A 24366-nucleotide genomic window follows, 5' to 3' on the forward strand; every position below is an offset into this window, starting at 1 on the left:
CAGGATAAATAGAGCAACTAGGAAACATGAGTCTAGTATTTTAAGAAGTTATACCATCATAAGTAATATGTTTTAACAACATCTAGATATAAAGTATAAATGTTGCCTTTTGATTATTAAATAACAAAGCGTGATTGGGTACCTAAACAGTGTGCAGCATGGTAAGTTGCAGTGAAAAGCCTAGAAACCTCCACAGCTATATACTGTTTTATTCAGTTTAAGGAAAAGAAAAAAATGAGAGAGGAAACATGTTCTTGTGATCTAAATGAAGTTAGTAGGCTATTAAATTGGATATTCCTTTTGTCACATTTCAAAACATGTTTTCATAGATTGAGAGATTTTAAGACCAAAATGGACCATTATGATTATCTAGGTTGACCTTCCATAACACAAGCCATATTATTTCACCTAGTAATTCTAGCATCAGGCCTGTAATTTCTGATGCTAAAGCAGTTCTAGAAAGACAGCAAATCTCAACCTACTGAATCAACCTATTAATGTCAGTTTGTTCCAGTGGGTAACTACCCTAGTTTTCCGGTTGTTTTCAAACCGGTTGTAATTGATTCTTCTCACAAGAGCAATAAGTAAAAAAAAATCTTAAGCTAATTTCTTGCATTGTAATGTGACATAATTCAATGTTGTTGGAAAAAATAACCTAAACTTGAGATCGACACAGACTTATTCTTTGCTTTTTTTCATCCTTTTATGTTTGTCTTCATTTTCCAAACATAGTTGTTGGCTATTTGTTTCTTTAGGTGGGTGGCATTAATACTGACAGGTTTTTCTTTATTATTGTTTTGTTTTTTCTTTGCATGTCTTGTAATTAGCAGAAACTAAGGAAACTAGAGGAACTCTGACAATTTGGTACCAACTCAGGATCTGATTCTCTGTTAAGAATCTCTCATAAACGAATGTAGTAGGCTCAAAAATCATGATCTGATCTTACATTTAAATTGCATTTTAATTTAAATTTTATGTACTGAATGTGTAGATTGCACTCAGGTCATATTTTTAACAATTTTTCTACAAGCATGAAGATTAAGAACTTCTAAAACTGACATTTTTCTGAAATCACTTGTTTCCAGGATTTGAGATTCTAGCTAAATCATCAAATCAGCAAACTCTTTCACCAAACTTGTGGGAGTTCGCAACATTGTGAATAGCAAAGGATCTCTTCTCCATACAAGATTTTTCTTAAATGACTTGTATCAAATGTATTTTCAGTAGGAAAGGAGCTCAATAAATGATGGTGTAAGCCTTTGAATAATCCAAAGGGAAAAAACTAGTTATGTACCTGTTAGTTTACCCAACTCATTCCTTCTCTAAAGTTTGATCACATGTTCTTTGAATATCACAAACTCCCACTATTTCTGAATGTGCTAACTCTAGTGAGAGTTTCAGGTACAGAAATGGCTATAGGGGGAATAGATATATACGCTGTATCTTTAGCTGCTCCTGTAATTATGTTGCATTGCATTAATTTAATTCCTTGTTCAAGTAAATGTGGACATCAGCTAATAGCTAATACATGTGTCACTTACCCTATTTGAGAGCATGAATTATTATAACTATCTTCCTCCCAACTACACCTTACAATCACATGCAGTTCCATAAAGTTACAGGACGTAATTAGAAGACTGCAGCAGTGCATGAAGAAGGACACTATAGCATCCTGATCCACAAAATGTCATAGGTACCTAACACTGAACATGAGTAGAATGTAGATGCTTAGGTCTAAGGGCATCTATACCAATAGCTTATTGTGCCAAGCTCTATCTACCATGCTGAAACATACTATCTTGCTTCCTGAGTCTGGAAGTAATATAATAGCCTTAATATAGTATTGTGGATGGGGTAATTGATTTTGCTGAAAAGACTGAGCTAATTAAGATGGACACATCACTGCACAAACATAGCTATGCTGCATCTTCCTAGGGAGGTATTATACTCAGCCCAATATTATGTGTTTCAGCATGGCATTGCCTGCTACAGTTAAGTTAGTGTTGTTGTTTGACCAACAAGAGGGCAACCCCTAAAGCCCCACATGACTTCAAGTGCTTTCACTAGAAAAAATCCTTAGGCACCTGAAATCATACTTCTAGGCATGCCCAGAACTGCCTTCTTTTTGGCAGGATTGAGCAACCTGGGATCAATCTGGTAGGAGTGCCCAAAGCATACCTATGATATAACTGAAAAGAATGAGCCTCATATAATATGCAGCAGCTATTTAAAAACATTAAAAATCTTCAAAAGCCTTTTCCAATTTAAAAAATAGGGGGATGGTACCGCCCTCCTTGTATAAAACTTCTCAGTATTTGGAGAATTTTCCTAAGGTATAAGGCAACTATCATCTTTGTTTTATGCAGTTTGAAGGAATTCAAATCCAGATTATTCACTTCCCAGGAAAGTGCCCCAATCACCTTGCTGTAAGCTACTGCAATCACCATTTCAAAATAAGAGCAATCAATGCTCTGTTTTTGAGGGCCCAGGTCTGTGAATCTTAAAAAGACATTGATACCTGTCTGAAACTCTCAGTTAGGTTCCTAAATCTATGAGAGGGATTAGGACCTAAAATATATGCCTCTGTTCAGTTAGTTTAGTTTCATAGTTTCTAGGGTCGGAAGGGACCTGAGCAGATCATCTAGTCTGACCCTAGACCCATCTAGTTTAGGTTGCTGCCTGATCAGCATGGTGGCTGTATCCCATGCTGACTGGCTTAACTCTACCTATGCATTCTGTAGTGATTCTCAACTTGTTCAAACCCCTGCTATGGGAGGCCATATTGCCAGTGGAGCTAGTATAGTATAGCTACCTTACGGTAGTGCTCTAGGTAAGATAAATTGCTGTATTCAAGTGGTAAATACCCAACCTAATTAGCTTCACAAGGGGGATAATTTAATTAGCTTACCTGAAGTGCTGCACAGAGGCCACTGTACTGTTTCCTGTTTGGGAAGCCAGGCACACAGTGCAATGTTTAAAGACACTTCTGCTTGGTGCTGTGAATGCTTTCAAGACCCTCGCTGATCCCTTTCCAAACACACACAGTATCTATCCTTATTTCACCCTTCCGCACCCCAGAATCTTTGCAGTCAATTGGGAGCATGGACCACTAGCTGAAAAACACTGGTACAGGGAGGCTACAGAGTGTAACCTGTGGATTCCACTCCAGAAACCAATAAGCCCTAAAGCCCTTTCTGGACTTAGCCCTAAAACCCTTCTCAGGTACAACACAATATTGGGGAAGATACACTGTTGCCTTAAAAACATGCACAATTTGCACAAATCATCCATCCCAAATCCCTCAGACCAGGCAGCAATTTAATAGCTGAGAACATGCAGCTTAACACATCAATTTCTCAGCTGCACCCTTATATATTTTGAATCACACTTTCAGATATGGTATTTTTTTCAGTAGAACTTAAATTTTTAGTTTATGATGTTTTCCTAGTTGTAGACATATTAACATGTTGAAAAGCCTGTCATCTTCAGGCACCAGTGACAGCTTCTTATCTAAATTGCCATTTCACAAGTAAATTTGTAAATCAATGAAATGCAGTTACAAGTCCTTATATAAATACCTGGGTAGTTTGAAAGATAAAAAGTACACTGGGTTGGGGCTCACTGAGGGATTTTTTGTTGCAAAATAACTTAGTTTCCTATTAGTGTTTAATACAATGTTAATTAGCTTATGGCAGAATTTTGGGAAATCAGCTGAAGTATCATCATATAGGATAATGTAAGATCACAGCTAATTGCTTATTCTTCTGTCAATTACTTCCTGGTGCAAAGTTCTGCTAAAATGAAATGGAATTTGGTTATAGTTTATTATTTACCTGATTTCTCTTTCATAGTTCAACCAATTTTGAACTAAATATCCATAACATACTATTTTTCTAGTACTATATATTACCAGCCACATTCTACATTGCTAAGATAATTAAAAGAGAATCAAGTGCCCTTCATGAGACAAGCAAGACAGCATGCTGAATTTTTCAATACTTTGTATAATTTTCTCTCCTTGTTTTTAACTATTTTACCTTATTGAGTGTTAAAATACCCCGCACAGAGTTTGAAATGCCTTTCAGTGTTGCCATCAGGCAAAGAATAGACATTATTCCACATACGGCTTAATAACTCATTAGCTAAGAAAACACTTTCTCAAGTGCATACAGGAGAGAATGAAAATGTGGCAGCTACAAATTATTTTCTATTACAAATGATAGATACTTCACACTTTCCCCTTAGGTATTTCACAGTAATCATAACCCATCTTTGAAAATAAATAAGCAATTGAAAAATAACTTTACTGACATTCTTGATATCCAGTTGCCTCAGCAAAGAGCACAAAAGACATTTACTATTCATGCCAAGTGATACTTTCATCATCTCTATAAAATGCATAAGGAAATTTAGGCACCTAAGGGATTGACGGAAGTCACTATTTTGAGTGTTAAGTCACATAAGACAGCCAGCAGGAAATGCTGAGAACACAGGTGAAGCTTATGCTTCATCTCTGTAGGGGAGGTAGTCATGTAAACCCAGACCCAATAAAGGGCTTAGATACCTTCAAAGTTAGGCACTGCATTGCTTAACTTCTAAGCACTTGCCTGCTGGAAATAGAATCCACAGCACCATATTCAGTGTGGAGGGAGTTACTTGATTAAGCAAGGTTTGGCCCATTCTTGCAAACTGAAGAGGTGTTTGTATTTCCTTCCCCTGTCATTCTGCATAGCACTGTAGTTGGAACATTCACCTGAGATGAGGGAAATCCTTATTCAAATCTAACCCCTGTTTTGGAGGTGAGATTTGAAACAAGGTTAAGACACACCTGTAAAGTAAAGTAGACAACCAAAGCCCTAGGCTACAGGGTAGTCTGACTGGGCCCTCCTTAATCCCTTTAGTTTCATAGATGTTAAGGTCTGGAAGGGACCTTACAGATCATGGGGTCCACCCCTCCCCCCCACACTTGTACAGGAAAGACTGCTGGGGTCAGATGATTCCAGCAAGGTGGATGGACATCAAGATACTTTTTGAAACAGTTCTGTTTGTATACAACACTTAAATACTGGTAAATACTTAAATACAAGGGAGGTGGTGCTCTCCCCTTCCTTGGAGGTGTTCAAAAGGAGATTGGACAAGCACCTGACTAGGGTTACTTAACCCCAGTACTCTTTCCTGCCTGGGGCAGGGGGTCAGACTTGATGATCTACTAGGTCCCTTCTGACCCTAGAAATCTATGAAATCGGTTGAGCCATAGAAAGAGCACTATAGCCTGATGGCCCACATACTTACCTGAGACACTTAGGTTTAAACTCTGCATCAGTAAATACTCTTGCTGGTTTTTGTGTGAGGTCCAATGCAGTAGATACATTCTGAGATGTGCCTCCTGGACCTACAGGCAAAACTGAATTGCATTTGGGGGAACAGTGGCAGAAATTCAGGAGATTCAGTTGATGGAAATGTAGTAATCTTCAGGTTTATGCAGGAGCTAAGCAGGATTTGGAGGGTCTAAATTTTGGAGTTAGGTGTCAACATTAGCAGTTAGGACCATGCATCACTGAGAAGTCAGAATAATTTGTGAAACAAATAACTGCCTACCATACATATTCTATGTAAAGAAACAAAATTAACTTATTTTGACAATGTTTCTATTGAGGGATGTAGCAATGGGGCAGGTAGAAGGGGCAAGCACCACTATTTGTTAAAAGGCCATCAATTACATTCCCATGTCCTTCTTGTGACACGGTGACCCCTTGGCACAGCACATCCTCCCAAAGAGAAATCCATGTTATGGAAGTGCCTTAATTCTGCCCCATTTGTATAAGAACCTAAACATGTCTTTGTTTCTATTTATGAAAACAAGGAATAACATTCTGTTTCCAGTTATATCACTGCAACCCTAGAGAAGCTAGTGATTTTTTCAGGTATATCTGAGAGCTGAATTTATGAGAATTAAAAAATAAAAAGATTAAACCTAGTAACTGTATTAACTACAGTAATACTGAGCATGGTAGCTTATTAGATTGCTTAATATTAGTTTATTAGGTAGCAGTTACTTTCCCATTGCATAGTAATTTCCAGTGCAGCTACAAAATCTTCTTCATGACACAGAATTTATAAGCAGGCCATATGCAACATGTTTTAGTAACTGGTCTAGAGCAGTGCCATTTGAGAGCATATTTTATTAGCTGTATGGATCTAATTTCCATTTTTCTCAGTTATTTCAACTGTACTCTTTCAGCTCCTGCTCATCTAAATAATCTTCCTCCTACTTAGAACCAGTTTATATAAGTTACATATGTGGGAAGTCTGAAAGGCAATAAGCAATGGTTACCTACAATTTCAAGTCCATAGACCTATTTGCTACCCCTCCTCTGTCAGAAAATATTTGAAGATTAATTCACCAGAAGAAAGATACAAGAAAAAAGATGTCACAGCAACTGCTTTGTAATATAAATTTTTAAAACTTACCGGAACTGAAATTTTAGGATTATTGTTAAGTTTTCCCAGCACAGCAAAGCCATCAGTGTTGATTTTGCCCTTTGGTTTTATGTTTAAGGATTCTACCTTAAGGCAGTCAATAAAAAGAGTGACACTGGTCTTCTCCACGCTGATCATAAGCTTGTGCCATTGGGAATCAAACAGAAAAGGCAAATGCAAAAAGTTTGCAGTCTGGAGACTTCCATCCAGTCCCGTATAAGAAAACTCAACACTCTTAGCTGGACCATTAAGCTTCACTCCAACTTGTTCTTTTCCTGAAGAATCCTGAACCTGCCAAATACTCCAGTATTTCTGAAGTGTGCTTCCAGTCATCCGAAAAGTAGTTAGAAAGGAATATTCGTCAGGCAATCCATTGGGATACAAAGCCCTGTATAAGATCAAAGTACAGTAATTTATTCATGCACACGTGTGTAGTCCTCATTTGGCCTAAAGGTCAAAGCAAGCTCTTGACCCATGATGATTCAGGCAATAGACCTGAACAAGGAACTATTATATCCAAGGCTGGTTTTTTTTCAAATATACTTTGTTGCTCTGCCTATCGCTTTAGCCATCACTTTAACAGAATCAGATTATTTAATTGAAAAATTATACAAAAGATAAGACCTCACATTCAGAAATGAATTGTATCCCATGATATTCACATGAAGAGCTAAGGCAATCAGACTGCTGGCAGGAGCAGTCAGCCAGGTCTGACCACTCACATAGGTTCTTAGGCAGAGTGCAGGACCTCCATCTAACCCAGGAGATGCACAGCCCCAACAGGGGGGATGCCTTGTTGGGCCTAGTGCTGGCCACAGGGGATGACCTGGTGAGGGGGCTGTGGGTGCTCGACCACCTGGGCGACAGCGATCATCGCCTGCTGGAATTTACCATCCAGAGCAAGGTGGCAAAGACATGCAGTAAGGGAGCAGCCCTAGACTTTAGGAGGGCAAACTTCAACGAGCTAAGGAGGATAGTTGGGGATGCACTGAGGTCCCAGAGGGGAGGGGAGCCAGATGTCCAAGGAGAGTGGTCATTCCTTAAGGAGGCGATCCTCCAAGCCCAAAGGAAGGTAATCCCAATGAGGATCAAAGGGAGCAGGAGAGCACACAAGCCTCCATGCTTCACCAAAAGCATCCGGGAATGTCTCCTTGCTAAAAAGGAGGCGTATACCCAATGGAAAGAAGGCGTCATCACCAGGAATGACTATTCTGCAGTCGCTCGGGGTTATAGGGGGACAGTTAGGAAGGCCAAGGCAAAGATGGAATTAGGACTAGCTTCTCAGATTAAGGACAATAAGAAGTCCTTTTTTAAATACATAGGGGGCAAAAAGAAGGTCCTGGGTAACGTGGGGCCCTTGCAGGACATGTTGGGAAATTTGTTCGTCACACCAGATGACAAAGCTAACATGTTTAATGATTTCTTTGCCTCTGTCTTCCTAAGTGGGGACCAGAACAGCCACCTCCCTGCTGGGCCCCCCTCAGGCCCCAGGGGAGGCACACCTGAGCCAAAGGTTAACGTGGAACTAGTTAGGGGGCTTCTGGAGGGGCTGGATGTGTTCAGGTCAGCCAGCCTGGACGATCTCCACCCTAGAGTCCTAAAGGAATTGGCCAAGGTCATTGCAGGACCCCTGGCACAGCTTTATGAGCACTTGTGGTGGTGCTCTGGTGTGGTGCCAGGAAGAGGGCCAACGTGGTTCCCATCTTCAAAAAGGGGAGGAAGGAGGACCCAGGAAACTATAGGCCAGTTAGTCTTACCTTGATCCTAGGCAAGCTGTTTGAGAAAATTATGCTGGCACACATCCAGGAGGGGCCAGCAGGGGACTGCATGCTTAGGGGCAACCAACACAGGTTCATCAGTGGCAGGTCCTGTCAGACCAACCTGGTGGCCTTCTATGATCGCAGGGGTAGCAGTGAATATAGTCTTCCTGGACTTTTGGAAGACATTCGACACTGTCTCTCACCCCATTCTCATTAAGAAACTGGGGGACTGTGGTGTCGACACCCACACAGTCAATTGGGTCGCCAACTGGCTGGAGGGCCGCACCCAGAGGGTGGTGGTGGATGGGTCCTTCTTAACCTGGAAGGATGTGGGCAGTGGGGTCCTGCAGGGCTCAGTCCTCGGGCCCGCACTGTTCAACATCTTCATCAATGATTTGGATGAGGGGGTAAAAAGCACCCTGTTCAAATTTGCTGATGACACTAAGATGTGGGGGGATGTTGGCACACTAGAAGGAAGCATCAGGCTTCAATCAGACCTAGACAGGCTACAAGGGTGGGCGGATGTGAATAGGATGGGATTCAACACAGACAAGTGCAAGGTGATGCACCTGGGGAGGAACGTCCGGCACCATACCTACCAGTTGGGGAACTCCCTTCTTGTCAGCACGGAGGCGGAAAAGGATCTTGGAGTCATAATTGACTCCAAGATGAACATGGGTCAGCAGTGTGGGGAGGCAGTCAAGAAGGCCAACCGTACCTTGTCATGCATCCACAGATGCATCTCAAGCAGGTCCAAAGAGGTGATCGTCCCCCTCTACGCGGCACTGGTCAGGCCGCAGCTGGAGTACCATGTCCAGTTCTGGGCGCCGCACTTCAAGAGGGATGTGGACAGCATGGAGAGGGTCCAGAGGAGGGCCACTCGCATGATCAGGGGACAGCAGGGCAGGCCCTATGAGGAGAAGCTACGGGACCTGAACCTGTTCAGCCTCCAAAAGAGAAGGCTGAGGGGGGATCTAGTGGCCTGTTATAAATTAGTCAGGGGGGATCAGCAGGCACTGGGGGAATCACTATTCCCCCATGCACCGCCAGGAGTGACCAGGAATAATGGTCACAAGCTGGCAGAGGGCAGGTTTAGGCTAGATATCAGGAAGCGCTACTTCACGGTCAGGGCGGCTAGGGTCTGGAACCAGCTTCCAAGAGAAGTGGTGCTGGCTCCTACCCTGGGGGTGTTTAAGAGGAGGTTGGATGAACATCTTGCTGGGGTCATTTGACCCCAGTATTATTTCCTGCCATGGCAGGGGGTCGGACTAGATGATCTACTCAGGTCCCTTCCAACCCTAGAAACTATGAAACTATGAAACTATGAAATCTACACAAACCTAGCAGTCCATAAGGCTATCGTAGTTAAGGTATACCATTTACTATAGCCAACAGTACATAAGGAAGCAATTTGGCTAGACCCAGCATCCAGCTACTTTGGACTCCCAAGCCCAGGGATGGACAAAATATGGCTTGCCAACTGACTGGATCCAGCCCATGGCTGCCCCCCTGCAGCACTCTGCATGGAGCTGAGCCCCACCCACTCCTACTGGGGCAACCTGCGCCTGCCAGCCTGGGCCCCGCCCAGCATATTCAGCTTCTGGCAGGGCTGCTCCTGGTGTTGCTTTGCTCCCTTTGCCTCCAGCAGGAACTGCCTGGCTGAAGCTCCCCCCTGCCCACCTGCCCAGAGTGGTGCAGCAGGGGCAGGAATGGGAGGAGGTGGCACCACTGGAGGTGAGGGGACCAAAGCAGCACTTAGCCAGCTGCAGCCCCACCAGAAGCTGATTTGCGCTGGTCAGACCCTGGGCCAGTGTGGCTGTTCTACTCCCCTTGCCTCCAAATACAGCTCCTCCTCCTACTCCTGCCTTTGCTGCACCACTCTGTGCATGGGGGAGCTTCAGCCAGGCAGCTGACTCCAGCTTTTGGCTGCCTTCTACCCACTCTGCCCACCCAGCATAATGATCAGCCACCTGCAGGTGGGTGGAGTGGGTAGAAGCTGGAAGCAGAGCCCCACACACTGGGGCAGGAGCTGCCCAGCTAAAGCTACCTTCCTGCCTACCCAGAGTAGCACAGCTGGGGCAGCAGCAGGAGGAGGTGCTGCTGGTGGAGGCGTGGGGAACAGAACAGCTCCAGGAGAGCTTGGCTGCACTGCTGTCTACTTCCCCTTTATGAACGTTAATTCAGCCACTGGGGTAGCTCAGACACTGGTCTGTTCAGAAATATGAGAAAATAATCTTAGTGAAAGTTTGTGTCCCCCCTCAATTGCTTATCCTGGAGCACCACTGGCTGTTACTGTTACTCTAGCAAGCTACAGTAACTTTTTCACATAAAGGCTTCATTGTTTCCAGTGCAGCTGTTAAAGTGCATTCACATTCCAGTAGGTCTCCCAAGCAGCAACAGGACTTCAGTGAGGGAACTGAATAGATTGACAGCCACTGAGAAGGGACAGAAATAGTTTCTTCCTAAAACTTTAATGGAAACTGCCTTTGCTTTTTTTATTCCTATGAATAAACTGCTTAGAACTGCCTGGTCGCATATACACATGCATATTCATGTAATACAATAAACTCCAGTACTTATCACACTGGGGCTTATTGCTCCCAGGTGCTGCATTTACACATGCACATGGGACTGCAACACTTTGAGCCAACTTGGAGCAGCCCCAGCTGGCAGAAAGCCTGAGGATGTCAGCCTGCCAGCCCAGGGCTGCTCTGACATAGCTCAATGTTCTGTGGAGGGGCTACCTGGGCACAAGGGTGCTCCAATGCAAGGCTAGCTAGCACTGAAGCATCCTCGTGTCCCAGCCAGCTGGGGCAACTTCTACATGTGTGGTACTGTGGAGTAAAAAACTCCACAGCAGGATAGTACTTGTATTCATCTTGCTGTGGAGTTAGTTAATTTATCCCAGCCTAATAGGGGTGCACTTATAGATTTTGTAATATTTGTGTAATATTTGTGTGATATATTTGCACAGCTAATTAATCTACTGTGCAGTAAACATTTCACCTAGATGTGCCCCTGAGTATCAGGAAAAGTCAGGTGTTAGGAGGAGGAACATATGGGATGGTGACACTCCACAAAATGATCTTATTCAAGTTCTTTTGAGAGTGGGGCAGATGACGTGGGGGAAAGCAGTAACATGACTAAGGAAGGGGCAACCAGGGCATCAGTTCTGGGCACTGACTGAGGGAAGGCACAAAAATAGTAGCTGCTGCAATTACTGTTCTGGCTGCCACACCACTGCCAGCAGCCTCGCTGCAGCTACTGCCGCTTGAGCTGCCTGCACCCAGGGTACAGAACTACTGGGTTATGCCCCAAGGGAGTGGTACCTTTAAATATTTGTTAGATGGATAAATCTGGAGATGTCTCTGTAAGCTAGAAAACATACATGTATACAGTACATCCATATACCAGACAGAATGTATGTGTGCATGTGGATATATACTTGAAATGTATACAGCTGAATAAAGTAGAAGGGGAGATAAAACTGTTTATGAAGCTGTATTTACATGTATACACATGGGTACTATGTACACACATTCAAACTGCCACTAAGGGCCTGCTCCAGCTCAATCTTTCATTGACCTTAGTGCAGGGGTGGGCAAAATATAGCCTGTGGGTTGGATCCGGCTACCTTGGGAATCCAGCCTGCAGCAGGTCCCTCAGCCTCACTCGGTGTGTGTGTGTGTGGGGGGAAGGAGGGTCTGCCTGGGCTGTGGTGCATGTGAACAGTCCTGCTGCCCTCAGGCAAGCAGTGGGCTGGGGTGGTGCAGTGACCAGACTCAGCTTCCCAGCAACCCCAGTGACAGTGGCTTCTTCTGACTGCTGTTGCCAGTGTTATCACCACTGCTGGACGCAGTCCCACAACCCAGGCACCCTGGCCTGTCCACCCCACATCCACTGCTGGGAGTGCTGGACACAACGGGCAGGTGGGCAAGGTCTCCATGGAGACTGGCCTGGGACCCCTGCGGACAGGACACACTCAGTTGGGCAGATGGGATGGGGTCACAGGTGAGTGGAGAGTGGTATCCAGGAGAGGGATGGGTGGGCAGAGGCAGAGCCCAACTGGCCCACTCACCCATCCCACTCCTAGACGCTGCTCCCTGCCCACCTGTGGCCCCATGCCATCCACCTAGCCAAGTGCACCCTGTACACTGGGTTTCCAGACCAGTCTCCATGGAGACCCTGCCCACCCACCTGCTTCCGCACCCCACTGTGCCAGGAAGGGTCAGCAACCCCTCCCAGCTGCACCCAGTCAGCACTTCCCCACACTGTGCCGGGTCAACACCACCCCCCTGGCACACTGGGTCAGGTCAGTACCACCCTACTTCCTGCCCCACTCCCCTCCCACTCAGCCCTGCAACAGCTCACCAAAACTCCCTGAATAACTGCCCAGCCCTGCCTCAGTGGGTTTCTCTATATATCTTAAATGCACACTTCCCTCTCCATTTTTGGCTCATGGCTTGGTCATTTTTTTCTTCATTTACTGCATACCTCATTTGTTTGGCCTTCTGACATCTGATTTATCCATGCCAATAGTCTAACATGTTGCCTTTAGATTATATTTCTTTCCTGCTGCTGTGACATCATTTATCTCTGTTAATTGTCATTTTTCCCCATCTTTCAGTAACCCTGTAGGACCAATATGACACTCACACCAGCTTGTGGAAATGTTACTCTATCCAAGGATCTCTGGGGAAGGCAGATGCAGAATAAGGTAAAACAAAACAATGAAATGCTCTTAAGAGTGATCTATAGCTAAAGGTTTTACTGACATGGCTCTGCAAATTAGGAGTGTGAGAGAATCATCCCCTGGCTGACCCAGCTATGCAGACAAAAACATTGTTATACCAGCAAAAGAATTCTTTTATCAATATAGTTTATTTTGCTAATTGTGCTATACTGGGAAAAGGAGTGTTTTGCCCGTATAAACTCAAACGCAAGGATATTTGTCTTATAGGTGTATACAAACTGTCAGACAGCCCTTCTTTCCACTTAAGAAATTAAAACAAACACATATTGTAACTTTTTCAAATGGAATTTAAAAAAGATTGTACAAAATGTTGTATAATAAGATCTATGGACATAGGCAAGAGATAACAAAAACAATGAAGAGGATATATATGGTAGGGTCGATTTGCACCTTTTAGGAAAACTAAATTAGAGATGTACATAGCACAAGATTTTGTAAGCTGGAACTCACTTCCTCAGATTCTGTAAAAGAACATACATAAGAATTTCTACAGAAGTGTACAGAATGGAGTGATTTGAATACAAAAGACAGGAAGAGAAGAGGAAAAAGTGGAGGGATGGGGCAAACAAGCAAAGAACCCACAGAAATTAAAGGGGCACAAAAGTTAATATAATGAGATAAGAATCCATAGTCCCTATTTATATTATGCTTAGTACAATGTGGGGGCACAGCAGACATCTGTGTTCACTGCAAGGCCTGTCTGTGTTCCCACATCAGTACAGCCTACATCATCACTGGACCAAATAACCTGGATTCTAACATTCACAGTTCATTCACCTGCAATTCTATCAATGTCATATACGCCATCACGTGCCTACGCTACCCTTTAGCTGCCTACATTGGACATTTGGGGCAACCCCTATGGGTAAGAATGAATGTTCATCAATCTAATGTCATCTCCAAAACAGTACAAAAGCCTGTGGCAAAACACTTTAATCTTCCTGGACATTCAATCGTTAAAATCTGAGTGGGTGTTCTTGGGCAGCAAATCTTTAAAAACTAGGGCTGACAAACTATTAAAAAAACTAATCATAATTAATTGCGAGATTAAAAAAATAGTTGCAGTTAATCACAATTTTATTTGCACAATTAAACAATAGTCAGCACTCCACCACCCAGCAGCCCTGAGCCCATGTGCCCTGTGGCTCCTCTCTATCACCACCACCAAGAGCACACAGCCCCAGCAGAAGTGGACCCGCCAGAACCTGCATGGACAGCCCCAGCCCCAGTCCACCCCATGCCTGCTCCTGACAAACCTGCTCATGCTGATCAGCAGCAGCAAACAGGCAGAAGCTGCTGCTCAGCATGAAGGAAAAACAGTCCCTTGCTGCTGCCAGGCCCTTCTTGCTGCAGCTGCCCAGAGCCTGCACCCAGGCTGCCCCGTGGCTCCTCTGCAGAGTCACCTCTGCCCTGCTGGGCAGCCCAGAAGCAGCAGTGACAGCAGCAGAGAGGAGCCACAGGGTAGCTTAGGCACAGGCTGTGGGCGACTGCAGCAAGAAGGGCCTGGCAGTGGTGAGCAGGAGGGCTGCTTTTCCCTGGTGCCAAGTTGCAGCTTCTGCCCAGGCACAATTTGAATGGGAAATTGTGGAACAAGAAATCATCCACAGACTGGATTGACTTAAATATGGTTTAAACAAGGACTATGGATTCTTTTCCCATTACCTATATTGGTTTTTGTGACCTCTTTGTTCCTATGGATTCTTTGCTTGTTTTCCTCTCCCAGCACTGCCCCCTCACCCTCCCTCTTCTCTCCCTTCCTTCCTTCCAGCCTTTTCTATTCAAATCACTCTCTCCATTCTATATGCTATTCTGAGGAGCATCTCCCTTCATAGCAGCAGATAAGCTGAGTGCCAGCTCATGACAGTTCATTTATTTATTTATGTTTAGCTAGTTAGTCTATAAGGTTCAAATTTACCTTGCCTGATGCTTGAATTTACACTAACATGGCTACCTATATCTCTCTGAGAAATGTATATGTAATAACAAATGTGAAGATAATTTTTTTTCCTGAAATACAAATATTCATAGTTACAGAAAAATAATAATCTAGTCACTCTGCTGCCTTGCGAGCAGTAAATGCTCAGTATTTTCCCCTATGACAATTGACGATGATGCAAGCTCTTAAAGCTAGTAATCAACAAATTTGGGTTTAGAATCTGCTGGGCTAGTGAAGGAAAAGCTAATATGCAAACACAGAGTAAATCTATATGGCAAGTCCCAATCTGACTTTACTCCTCCTCCATTTTACAGCTGCAAGAGATACAGCAAGGAGATTCAGAGCAGAATTTTAGCCTTTATGTATGTAGTTTTTAAGTCCAGGTACAGATATAGATAGGTTCTAATCCCACTTTCCTTGTGTACCCAGGGCTATAGTTTTCCTTCTGCAAACATTTGCTGTTCACCTTCATGGAACTTATTAAACCACTGCTGTTTTCTTTTAAAATGTTACAAAAGCATGTAAGAGATGTAGTAAACCTAAAACACTAATTTAGATTGATTTCATTAATACTTGAGAGTCTGCTACTTATCAATGAGGTGTTAATGTATCCAGGGTAAGTCCTCTCACTAGGCAGTGGGGCCATTTAGAGTAATGTTATTGCTTGAATACTCTTCTTGACTTCACTGGGATTGTTTGAGGTGAAGGATACTAATCTGTTGTGTGTGATGATCTATAGGAGTTATAACAGTCCCCAGCAAGGGGGTTTTTAACTCAAAATGTAACCACTCCTATTTTTCACTGGGACCTTGACCATCACAATTTACTCTGTACTTTGTAGCTTTTAGTTATAAAACTACAAAGCATTTTCAGGGAAAAGCTGAATCCTCAGGTTTTTAGCTGAGGTTGCTCTTTAATGTATGAAAAATATATAGGCCTGAGATTATTATTCCTAATGTCAGCTAAATTGCTTTTCTAGTCCTTTAATCCAAGGCATTAGAGTGGCTAGCCTTCTTCTTCCCCACTTAATATGTCACAAACACTTTTCTTTGTGCTAGTACAATATTTTTAAAGTCTATGCATATAAAAAGAATCTGTTATTAGTAAATTTTAGCATTAGTTATTATTTAATTATTGACAACAGATATCCAGATGAATTCAGAAATGGAAACTTTACTATATAAGGGACAAAGGCTCAAGTTTTTCTTGACTGTATATAAAGAAAGCATTATAGCTGCAGTTTCATGGGTGATTCCTATGATGTCAAAATGATATAACCTTGATTCTCCAGTAGATTTTGTACTAGAAATGAACAAGGACCAACAGAGGCTTATTTAAATGATGGATGAAGTTGAAGTTAGCTCTTGCTACCCCAATCATACCCTTCATCATTAACTGTCTTGTGTAATTAGCAGTGGAGAACTTGGCAATTGCCAAAGGATGTGGGATAAAAATTCGTAAGTTTTTTAAAGGATCTCTGTGAAAAGACATATTAAATTCCTCAAGGAAATGCTGAATAAATGTGCAAAATAACATTGCTCTGACAGAGCCTTTACCCCATGCTGCAGCTATTATAAAATGCTCCAGTACATGGAGGAGACCACAGTGTTCACTATTTAACCTGAAAAAATTGCCTTTTCCTGATAAGCATTAGTTGGATATTAAGGGTCACATCCTACCCACTGATAAGGGGCGTAGTGGCATTATCACTTTTCTCTCTCCCCACATCTCTGCCCTGTACAGATTCTCAGTGACTTTCATGTGCTGCACCCCAAAAAACATTTTCTGTGAGGATGATCCTCCATACTACACAAAGCAAACTGATCACAGTTTCCATGGTACAATTCAGTTTCATAATCATGTACCAAGAAAGCAACACAGTAATTGAAGCATGTAAATGGATTCCAGCAAAAGGGCAGATATTGAACAGGAAACTGTTTGATGTAGTTACTGGCTGAGGTTGCTCACCTGGCAGCTTTGCTCTTTTGATTAGAACTGCCTTAAGATCCTTTGTTTTTCATCACTCAGCCATAGCTGTACTATGTAGTTTGGGCTTTGACTCAGAGAATTAAAAGTCCAAGGACAGTGTAGAATGGATGCAATTCATTAGGTGGATGTTAAGTTCTCTTTACACACAGAGTAATGAGTGCAAGATCAAGCCTACCAAGGCCACTTGTGGCTGCATTTCAGCACCTTTGCAAATAAACAGCACTGCTATAACTCAGTAGAGCCGCCAGGTGGCCCTGCATTCAATGATTGCCTATAGTCTTTTCCTACGCAAAGAAGACAGTGCAGCTTTCAATGCAAAACCAGACAGATCACAGGAAAAAGGAGTGTGCATAAGAAAATACTCTTCCAGCATCTGGGAAGTAATCATTGGCTGGTTTACCCAAGCAAATATTTAAAATATTATTAAACTTTTTATATATGAATAAGTAATAGTGTGGTGAGGTCTAAGGGATATGTATTAGGAGGAATTTGGGATGGCTGAATTACACAGGACTGACAAAGGCAGAATTATGCAGGTCACATCAAAGACGTTTCAGTTTCGTCTGAGGTGGATTTGGGGTGGTATGCATAGCTCACTCACTGCTTTAATGCTCTTGCATAATTCAGCCACCCAAAATTCATGCCAATAAAAGCCATATACCACACCACATTAGAGACAACTTTTAGAGGAGTTTTTTTAGACCTTCACTGGAACTTTGTGTTGTTCTTGGGCATGCCTTTCTGTAGTGTTAGCTTGAGTTCTCTTTGCTGATTTTGAATTAGCTTAGCACAAGTCAGAGTAAAGAACTGCAAAATAGCACTGGACCTGCACAGAAGGATTGGAGTATCAGGAATGAGTAGCAGTATTACTACACTGCATGCCAAGAGCACTCAAGTTTCAGCCAAGCTCCCACAATAGACCAGCTAGTTTGAGTTAAGAGTACTACATAACATGAGCTGAAGATTTTTGCATTTCGACAAAGAGTCAGGTCACAGATGACATTTGAGTTACCATAAGCTAACACTGCAGTGGAACAAGCCCTTAGTTACCCATAGGTTTCCCCCTAAATCACCTCTACATCAATATATTTGAATGACCTAAAATAACTTTTTTATATAACAGTTCAACCATCCTGAAGCCTAAAAACTCTGGATATCTTTAGAGAAAAAAGGAGTTCTGTACCCCATTGACAAGCTATGAATCACTTATTTTTAATGTCCCAAGACTCCATGTTTGTCATAGCTATTAAGGACCAGATTTACCTATGCACATCAACTATTTTGTACTGGTATAATGCTATAAAGTTGCCATAAATCCAATTTAGCCAGCTAAACTGTAAAAAAGCTTTCAATCTACCAGCTAAGAACATAGCAGCCAGGGTATATTGGAGCAGGATAGGAAATATCTGAGCCAGTTCTGATGTGACATTAGCATCTTGATCTCCAGTGATCCCTAGCTAAATAAAAGCACCTTGAGGGGTAGCACTAGCCAGGAGAACCGAGGCTATTCTAAGTAGGAGCTAAAATACCTCCTGGTTTTTCCCAGCCCTCTTTACCCCTATATCATGTCTGGTCCTATGCTAGGCAGAGGTCATTTCTAACTCCAGTCCATAACATGCAAATGCAAGTGGATCTCAAAATCCAATTTCCCATTGCAATCTGGGATACATAGAATAGTGGTTTTAAATTTCTCTAACTCATATTATTGACACTGACAGGGAAGCAGGTGTGTACCCTACCCAAGTGAGACTAAACTGCTGTGTAGTCAGTCACCCTTCTTACTTCGCCCTAGGACCATCCGTCAGAACAAAGATGCCCTCACTTGATGACCATGATCTCTGCGTACATGTTATGAACCTTTCTTGGCCAAGGAATCTTCCTTCTGCCTTGCTCCCTTCCCCTGTTCTTCTCTAGCTACTGAGCATTTCAAGCAACAAAATTCCAGTCTTGTTGAGCAGTACACCTGGTAGGAAAAGGGAGCTGGCAGAGGTCCCTGTTTCTAGCAGGTCAATAAAATCTAGTATCATCACCTGAATCCAAAAAGATGAACAGGATAAACTGTACTCATTCCAGAAGCTTTGCTAAATCCAGCTAAAGAACTGGTATCAAGCTTACTTGTAGGGTAATATGAAGTAGATAATATGCTAAAATATTCTTTTAAAGTAAAACAACCAAATGTATTACCTGGTTGGGATCCTGAAGTCGACATTGCTGCCAAATTTATAAGCCACCTGTAAAGCTGTGGAGCCCACCACTCTCTGGATAACTCCTCGGGAGGCAGCTTTATCTATCTGGAACTGAGAAATCAGGTCATAACCTACAAAAACCAAACATACACATTCAGAATTTTCATTTGACCACTGAAGATCACAAAGCTGAATGTAGCCTGTATCACTTCTAAAAACCAGTCTTTTAACTTGTAAAATGAAGTTTCTACTTGCCTGGCAAGTCATCTTGGCCAATCCTGATTGTTGGGCAAAGATTGGTCTTTTGGTTAGAAGCAAAAGTGACTGGAAATCCTGCAAAAAAGAGAAAACTTGTAATCCTTTTTCATCACACTGCCTGAAATTCAACTTGAGATCTGTGGCCTAAAAGGACAGCATCTGCTAATAAAGGTTTTCAAATTTAATAATATCACTTGACTTGGTTTACTTTTACATTTTTTCTTAAATCTTTAATGTATAAAGATGCTGTAATTCTTCCTGCTCCAACTCTACTTTTGAGAAGCAGCTGTCCCAGCAAAAAGAAGCTTGTGATTTATGGAGGCACTGGTTCATAAACTCTGGTGGTTTAGGCAAACTTAAATAAATGCTAGTTAGCTGAATCTACATCATCCCTAATTTAGAGCAAACTCAGACAAACTTTATGCCAGCTAAGGTAGCTGTTGAGAAGTGATGTTATTGGCATCCCTTCCTCCCTCCTTGATATTCCAGGTATTCCCAACCTCATCTTTGCCATGTTTGATCACATAACAAGCCCTGGGGAAGCATTGGGTGGGGGCCAGAGGGACTTACGGGCTCTTTTTATGAACATGAACAAGCGCATAAAGAAATTCTCTTGGGAAGCTAAACACAGAGCTCGGTTTTTAAGATACTATCTGTATAAAGGCATCACTGAAAGAAACCACAGCCCCCAATCTTAAAGATGGAAAGCAGAAAAATAAACATTTACTCAAAATCATTTAAGAGTTTTGCCCAAGCCCAGCACCAAGGCAATCTGGAAAATTTTAGTAGATTCTGGATAGGGAAGAAAGGGGTGTACAAGTTGGAAGGACATGCCTTCCCAGCCTACAGAGAGCCTCTTGTATTCTGCAAGGACTCAACCATAAAAGTGAGTTTCCTTCTCACAGCATAGACGTAAAGGAAATGGTGAGTTAACATTTTACACCTTAGAAATAGCCTTATTCTATATTATTTAAACAGATATGTGGCTGACATCCAGTCATTTATCCTTCATGCCCTGCTAATAGAGTGGACCTAGTGTTCTGCCATATCTACCAGAAGAATATCTAACTAGAGGTGCAGAAGAACGCATTCCATACCTACCATCTATTTCCGGACTATGATCCTAACGTTAGAAATGTACTTATACCCTACTCTGTTTAGAAAGTAGGAAGATAAACCAGAATGACTGGGAAACCATGGAAAGAAATAAAGTGTAAAACCTAACTGATAACCCAAAATAACAGTCTCTTTCTCACATACGCATTTATTTAGTTCCATAATTAAATGCAGTTAGTAACTAAGTACAGAGTAAACTGTGATGGTCAAGGTCCCAGTGAAATACAATACAGATATAGGCTATACTCTTACTTGTTTGATGCTGAACGGTAGCTGACACCAAAGACCCCAGAAAACTACATATGTACAAGAAAGCTGGAAGTTGCCTGTAAAAAAATTTAAACATGAATTTACAGTTCCTGATAGATTCTATGATCAATTTTCATCTCAAGGTCATGCACATTAAATACATAAAACATGAATTAGAGATTTACTAGCACAGTTGGCAAGAAAACCTTTTTAGAGCAAAGCTTTTTATCTTTGTCAGTGCAACAAAATATGTCTATGATGTTGTCTCAGTTTCCATATCCTACATATAAAACTGTCATGAAAATAAAAATAGAGAAGACAGCTGATAAAAACAATTTTAAATGCTCTCATTTGTTAACTACTAATCTCTTACAAGTGTCCCTTGTTCTCTTACCAGTTGCTTTTCATTTTCTCTGCTGGTTTTCTTCAGCTCTCTCATGTGAGTATTTGGGGAGTATACTTATGCCCTGTGATCTCCTGTCAATAGCCCCATCAAAGAAAACAGGAAAAGATGAAGGCTGTGTTCTTTCTCCCTGTGCAGGGCTCCAGGAGAGAATGAGGCTCAGGCTGCTGGGACTGTTTTAATTCTGAGGAGAAAAGGAGGTGGGGTCTAGACAGACATCTGTGCCTTGATGGGGTTGAGGGCGGATCTCATGAACTAGCTGGGATATAAAAAAGCCAACGAGAGCAGAGAAAAGGCTGCAGTATGCCAGTCTCAGGGTAGGGACATATAAAGTCAAGAATATGATTTAAACAATACCACCCATCCAGGAATAGGGTCTGCTGGGTGGGGGAAAACAGGTGAAAGAGGAAGATGCATTTAAAAGTCTTGAGGAAGCAGGTGACCATACAATAGTGTGTATATTTTCACAACTTGGATTTAGGAAAGGTCACAGTATACCTAAGTTTAGAAAGAAGAGCCTTTCACTTCTCACTGGTTCCCTGTTAGACTATCCTAGCTTGATTCCAGAGATGTAGCAGAATCAGGCTTCTAAATAGAAATAATCATTTTAAAATCTACTTAATAGCTTAAACTCAGGTAGAAATACACCCTGGCCATGTCAGTATGAGATTCTGACTGCACAGTCATTACTGTGCAGTCATTTAGTGCTTGCTTGTACAAGTACTAAATGACTGCACAGTAGCTGGAGTTACTGCGCAGGAGTGTCACCAAACAGCTTTTTCATGATGCTGACTGTGCAGTAGCCCAAGACTACTCCACAATAGCATTGCATCAGCCTTTCTGCCACATGACACTGCTGTGCAGTAGTCACAGGCTAATGTGCAGTCAGTGACTCGTGTAGACACAGCCATGCTTGTGTAGACTCATGTCCTGCGCCATGCTGGAGAGCTGCTGCTTCCAAGCAGACTATTAATTGAATCTGCTCTGCACACAAGCTAAGGCGGACTATGCTGTGCCACATGCAGTTGTAAAAGTGGCAAAATGTGCATGAGCGCCAGAAAATGGTGGCAGTGCACTTTTGAACTAAAGCACCTATAATGTGTTTTAGTTCAAAAGCATGCCGCTGCCATTTTCTCAGTGCTGACATGCATTTCACCACTTATACAACTGCAAGTGTCACAGCACTGGGCACTTTTCAAAGCACCCGGCACCGAAGCACTTACCTGTGTAAAAATGTCCTATGTAGCTAACAAGCCTGCAGTTTCTTGGTCCCGGCTTTTGAGCATGCTGTTTCTAGAGGTAATTCATTTGATATGTTCTCAGACACATACATAAATGACACATGCCCCTGGAGGCTGTGGGGGGCACGGCGACTGCCCACAGGTGATGGAAACGGTGAGCGTGGCAGCAGCGAGGGGAGCTCCTGCAGGTGGCCACGGCAATGTCAGCAACAGGGGTGGGGGGGGAGTGGGCACTGATGGGCAGTCAGCAACCACCCACAAAGGACGCCGCCAATCTTGGGGGGGCACATACACCCATGTGCACCCCCTACACATCGCCAAAAGACACATATAAACCCATTCAAATTTGCTTTTATAGATGTAGAAAGTGAAAAAGATTAAAGTATATATGCATGAAACATCTGAGGAAAAGAAAGTAAGCAGCCAGAAGACTGGTGTTTACCACTAATCAAAAAAAATTGGTTGATTTGGGAAAGCAGGGTCTCATTTGACCAGTATATGGTAATATGACCTTTTCATACATTCATCAATATGGTCCCGTGTTCATCAAATTACCAGTTTTCATTTAATTAAAAAGTATGTAGTTCCAAGCAAAATATATTTTTTTAAAAATCAAGTGCAATCTACTGCCCACCTCCCCAATCACAGCTTTTATCATGGCGATCCTAATAGCCTCAGAAAATGTATGGAGCCTGATAAAGAAAATGAAATGGGACACTATATGCCAGTGCCTGGACTAGCTGCAAGCAGATATCATGTGTGTTATGGAATGTGGCTTGTCCAGCTCTAAAAATTATGCTTTGTTTGAAAAATGATGGCCACATGGCTTCTCCTTGGGGTCAGTAACAAATGACAACAGACCAGCAGGCATGGCTATCCTGCTGCAAGGAGAAAAAGTGAGACCTCTACAGCATAGGGAGATTACTGCAGGCAGGCCATTACAAGCCACCTTTGAAACAAGGGGAGGGAAATTTGCCCCAGCAAACAAAGAAAAGGCCAGGTGTGTCTTTCTAGAGAACATGAGTGTGGCAAAGGCCAGTACCCAGCCACTGGTGATCACACAGTCTTTCAATGACATCATCAAAGAGGGAGACAGAATAAGCAGAGGACAAAAGACAGGCTTGGACAGATTCTCCAAGCAGTTGAAGAAGCTTGCCTGTGACCATAGCCTGATGGATGTGAACAAGGGAGCCCAAGGACCCAGGGAAAACTTCACCCAGGTAGACCCCCATGGGGCAGACAAGGTCACACATAGACTTCGTCTTCCTTCCTGCAGAGTGGACAGTAGTGAACATCAAATCCACACCTGTCAGATCACTGCCTCCTGACAGCGAAAAAAGAGATAGGAGCAGGGGTGTGTGGAAGTTGAATGTGAGCCTCTTGGATGATGAAAAGATTCAGTGGGAGTTCATGAAGTGCTATACAGGATGGAGGATCCTCAGAGCTGGGTACTGGAACCACACAGGGTAGTGGGCCAGTGTTAAAGACAGAGCGGGACCCTTCTTCCAACAGGCCAGCAGAAGGTGAACTTTATTCTAGAGGAGGTACTATGAATGCCTAAACTGCAAGTTGCAGAGCCTGCACAAGCAGATAGCCTGGGGCTGGGATGTGAAGGACACCAAGCAGGAGATAAAAGCTCAGACTGGAGCCTATTACAGGGAACAGGGCCAGAGCCTCTGGGTGGAAGAGTGGAAAAAGTGATCTGCTTACTTCAGCAGGTTAAGGAAAGCCAAGAGGGAAGCCATGACCAGCTTGGTAGATGGTGTGGGAGTGGAGCACCAGTTGAGTGAAGGGATGCTAGGCATGGCAGCAGCCTTCTACCAGAATCTGTACACAAATGCCCAGAGGACCCAGGGGCCTGCAGGAGGTCACCCAGGTCCTTGTGGGGGGATGAGAACCAGAAGCTGATGGAGGAGTGGCCACTGGAGGAAGTCACCAAGACTTTCCACAGCTTCAAGAACAGTAAGACTCCCAGAGAAGATGGAGTTCAATGTC

At 42.9% G+C, this 24366-nt stretch overlaps 1 protein-coding gene across 1 annotated transcript in view; it reads right to left on the reverse strand.

Moving 5' to 3' along the window:
• The window catches only part of COL9A1 (collagen type IX alpha 1 chain), a 91816-nt gene extending 70528 nt beyond the window's left edge, over window positions 1–21288 (reverse strand). The window contains exons 1-5 of the mRNA XM_090034640.1: window positions 21122–21288; window positions 20731–20804; window positions 19360–19437; window positions 19103–19235; window positions 6472–6868 (exon numbers count right to left, since the gene is read on the reverse strand). Of these exons, the coding sequence (XP_089890766.1) occupies window positions 6472–6868; window positions 19103–19235; window positions 19360–19437; window positions 20731–20804; window positions 21122–21135 (696 nt within the window). The 5' untranslated portion in view covers window positions 21136–21288. The remainder of the gene's footprint in view (window positions 1–6471; window positions 6869–19102; window positions 19236–19359; window positions 19438–20730; window positions 20805–21121) is intronic.
• Window positions 21289–24366: the final 3078 nt, after the last annotated feature.

Source organism: Crocodylus siamensis, chromosome 1 (genome assembly GCF_052110815.1).
Source record: "Crocodylus siamensis isolate JL-2025a chromosome 1, ASM5211081v1, whole genome shotgun sequence".
NCBI lineage: Eukaryota > Metazoa > Chordata > Crocodylia > Crocodylidae > Crocodylus > Crocodylus siamensis.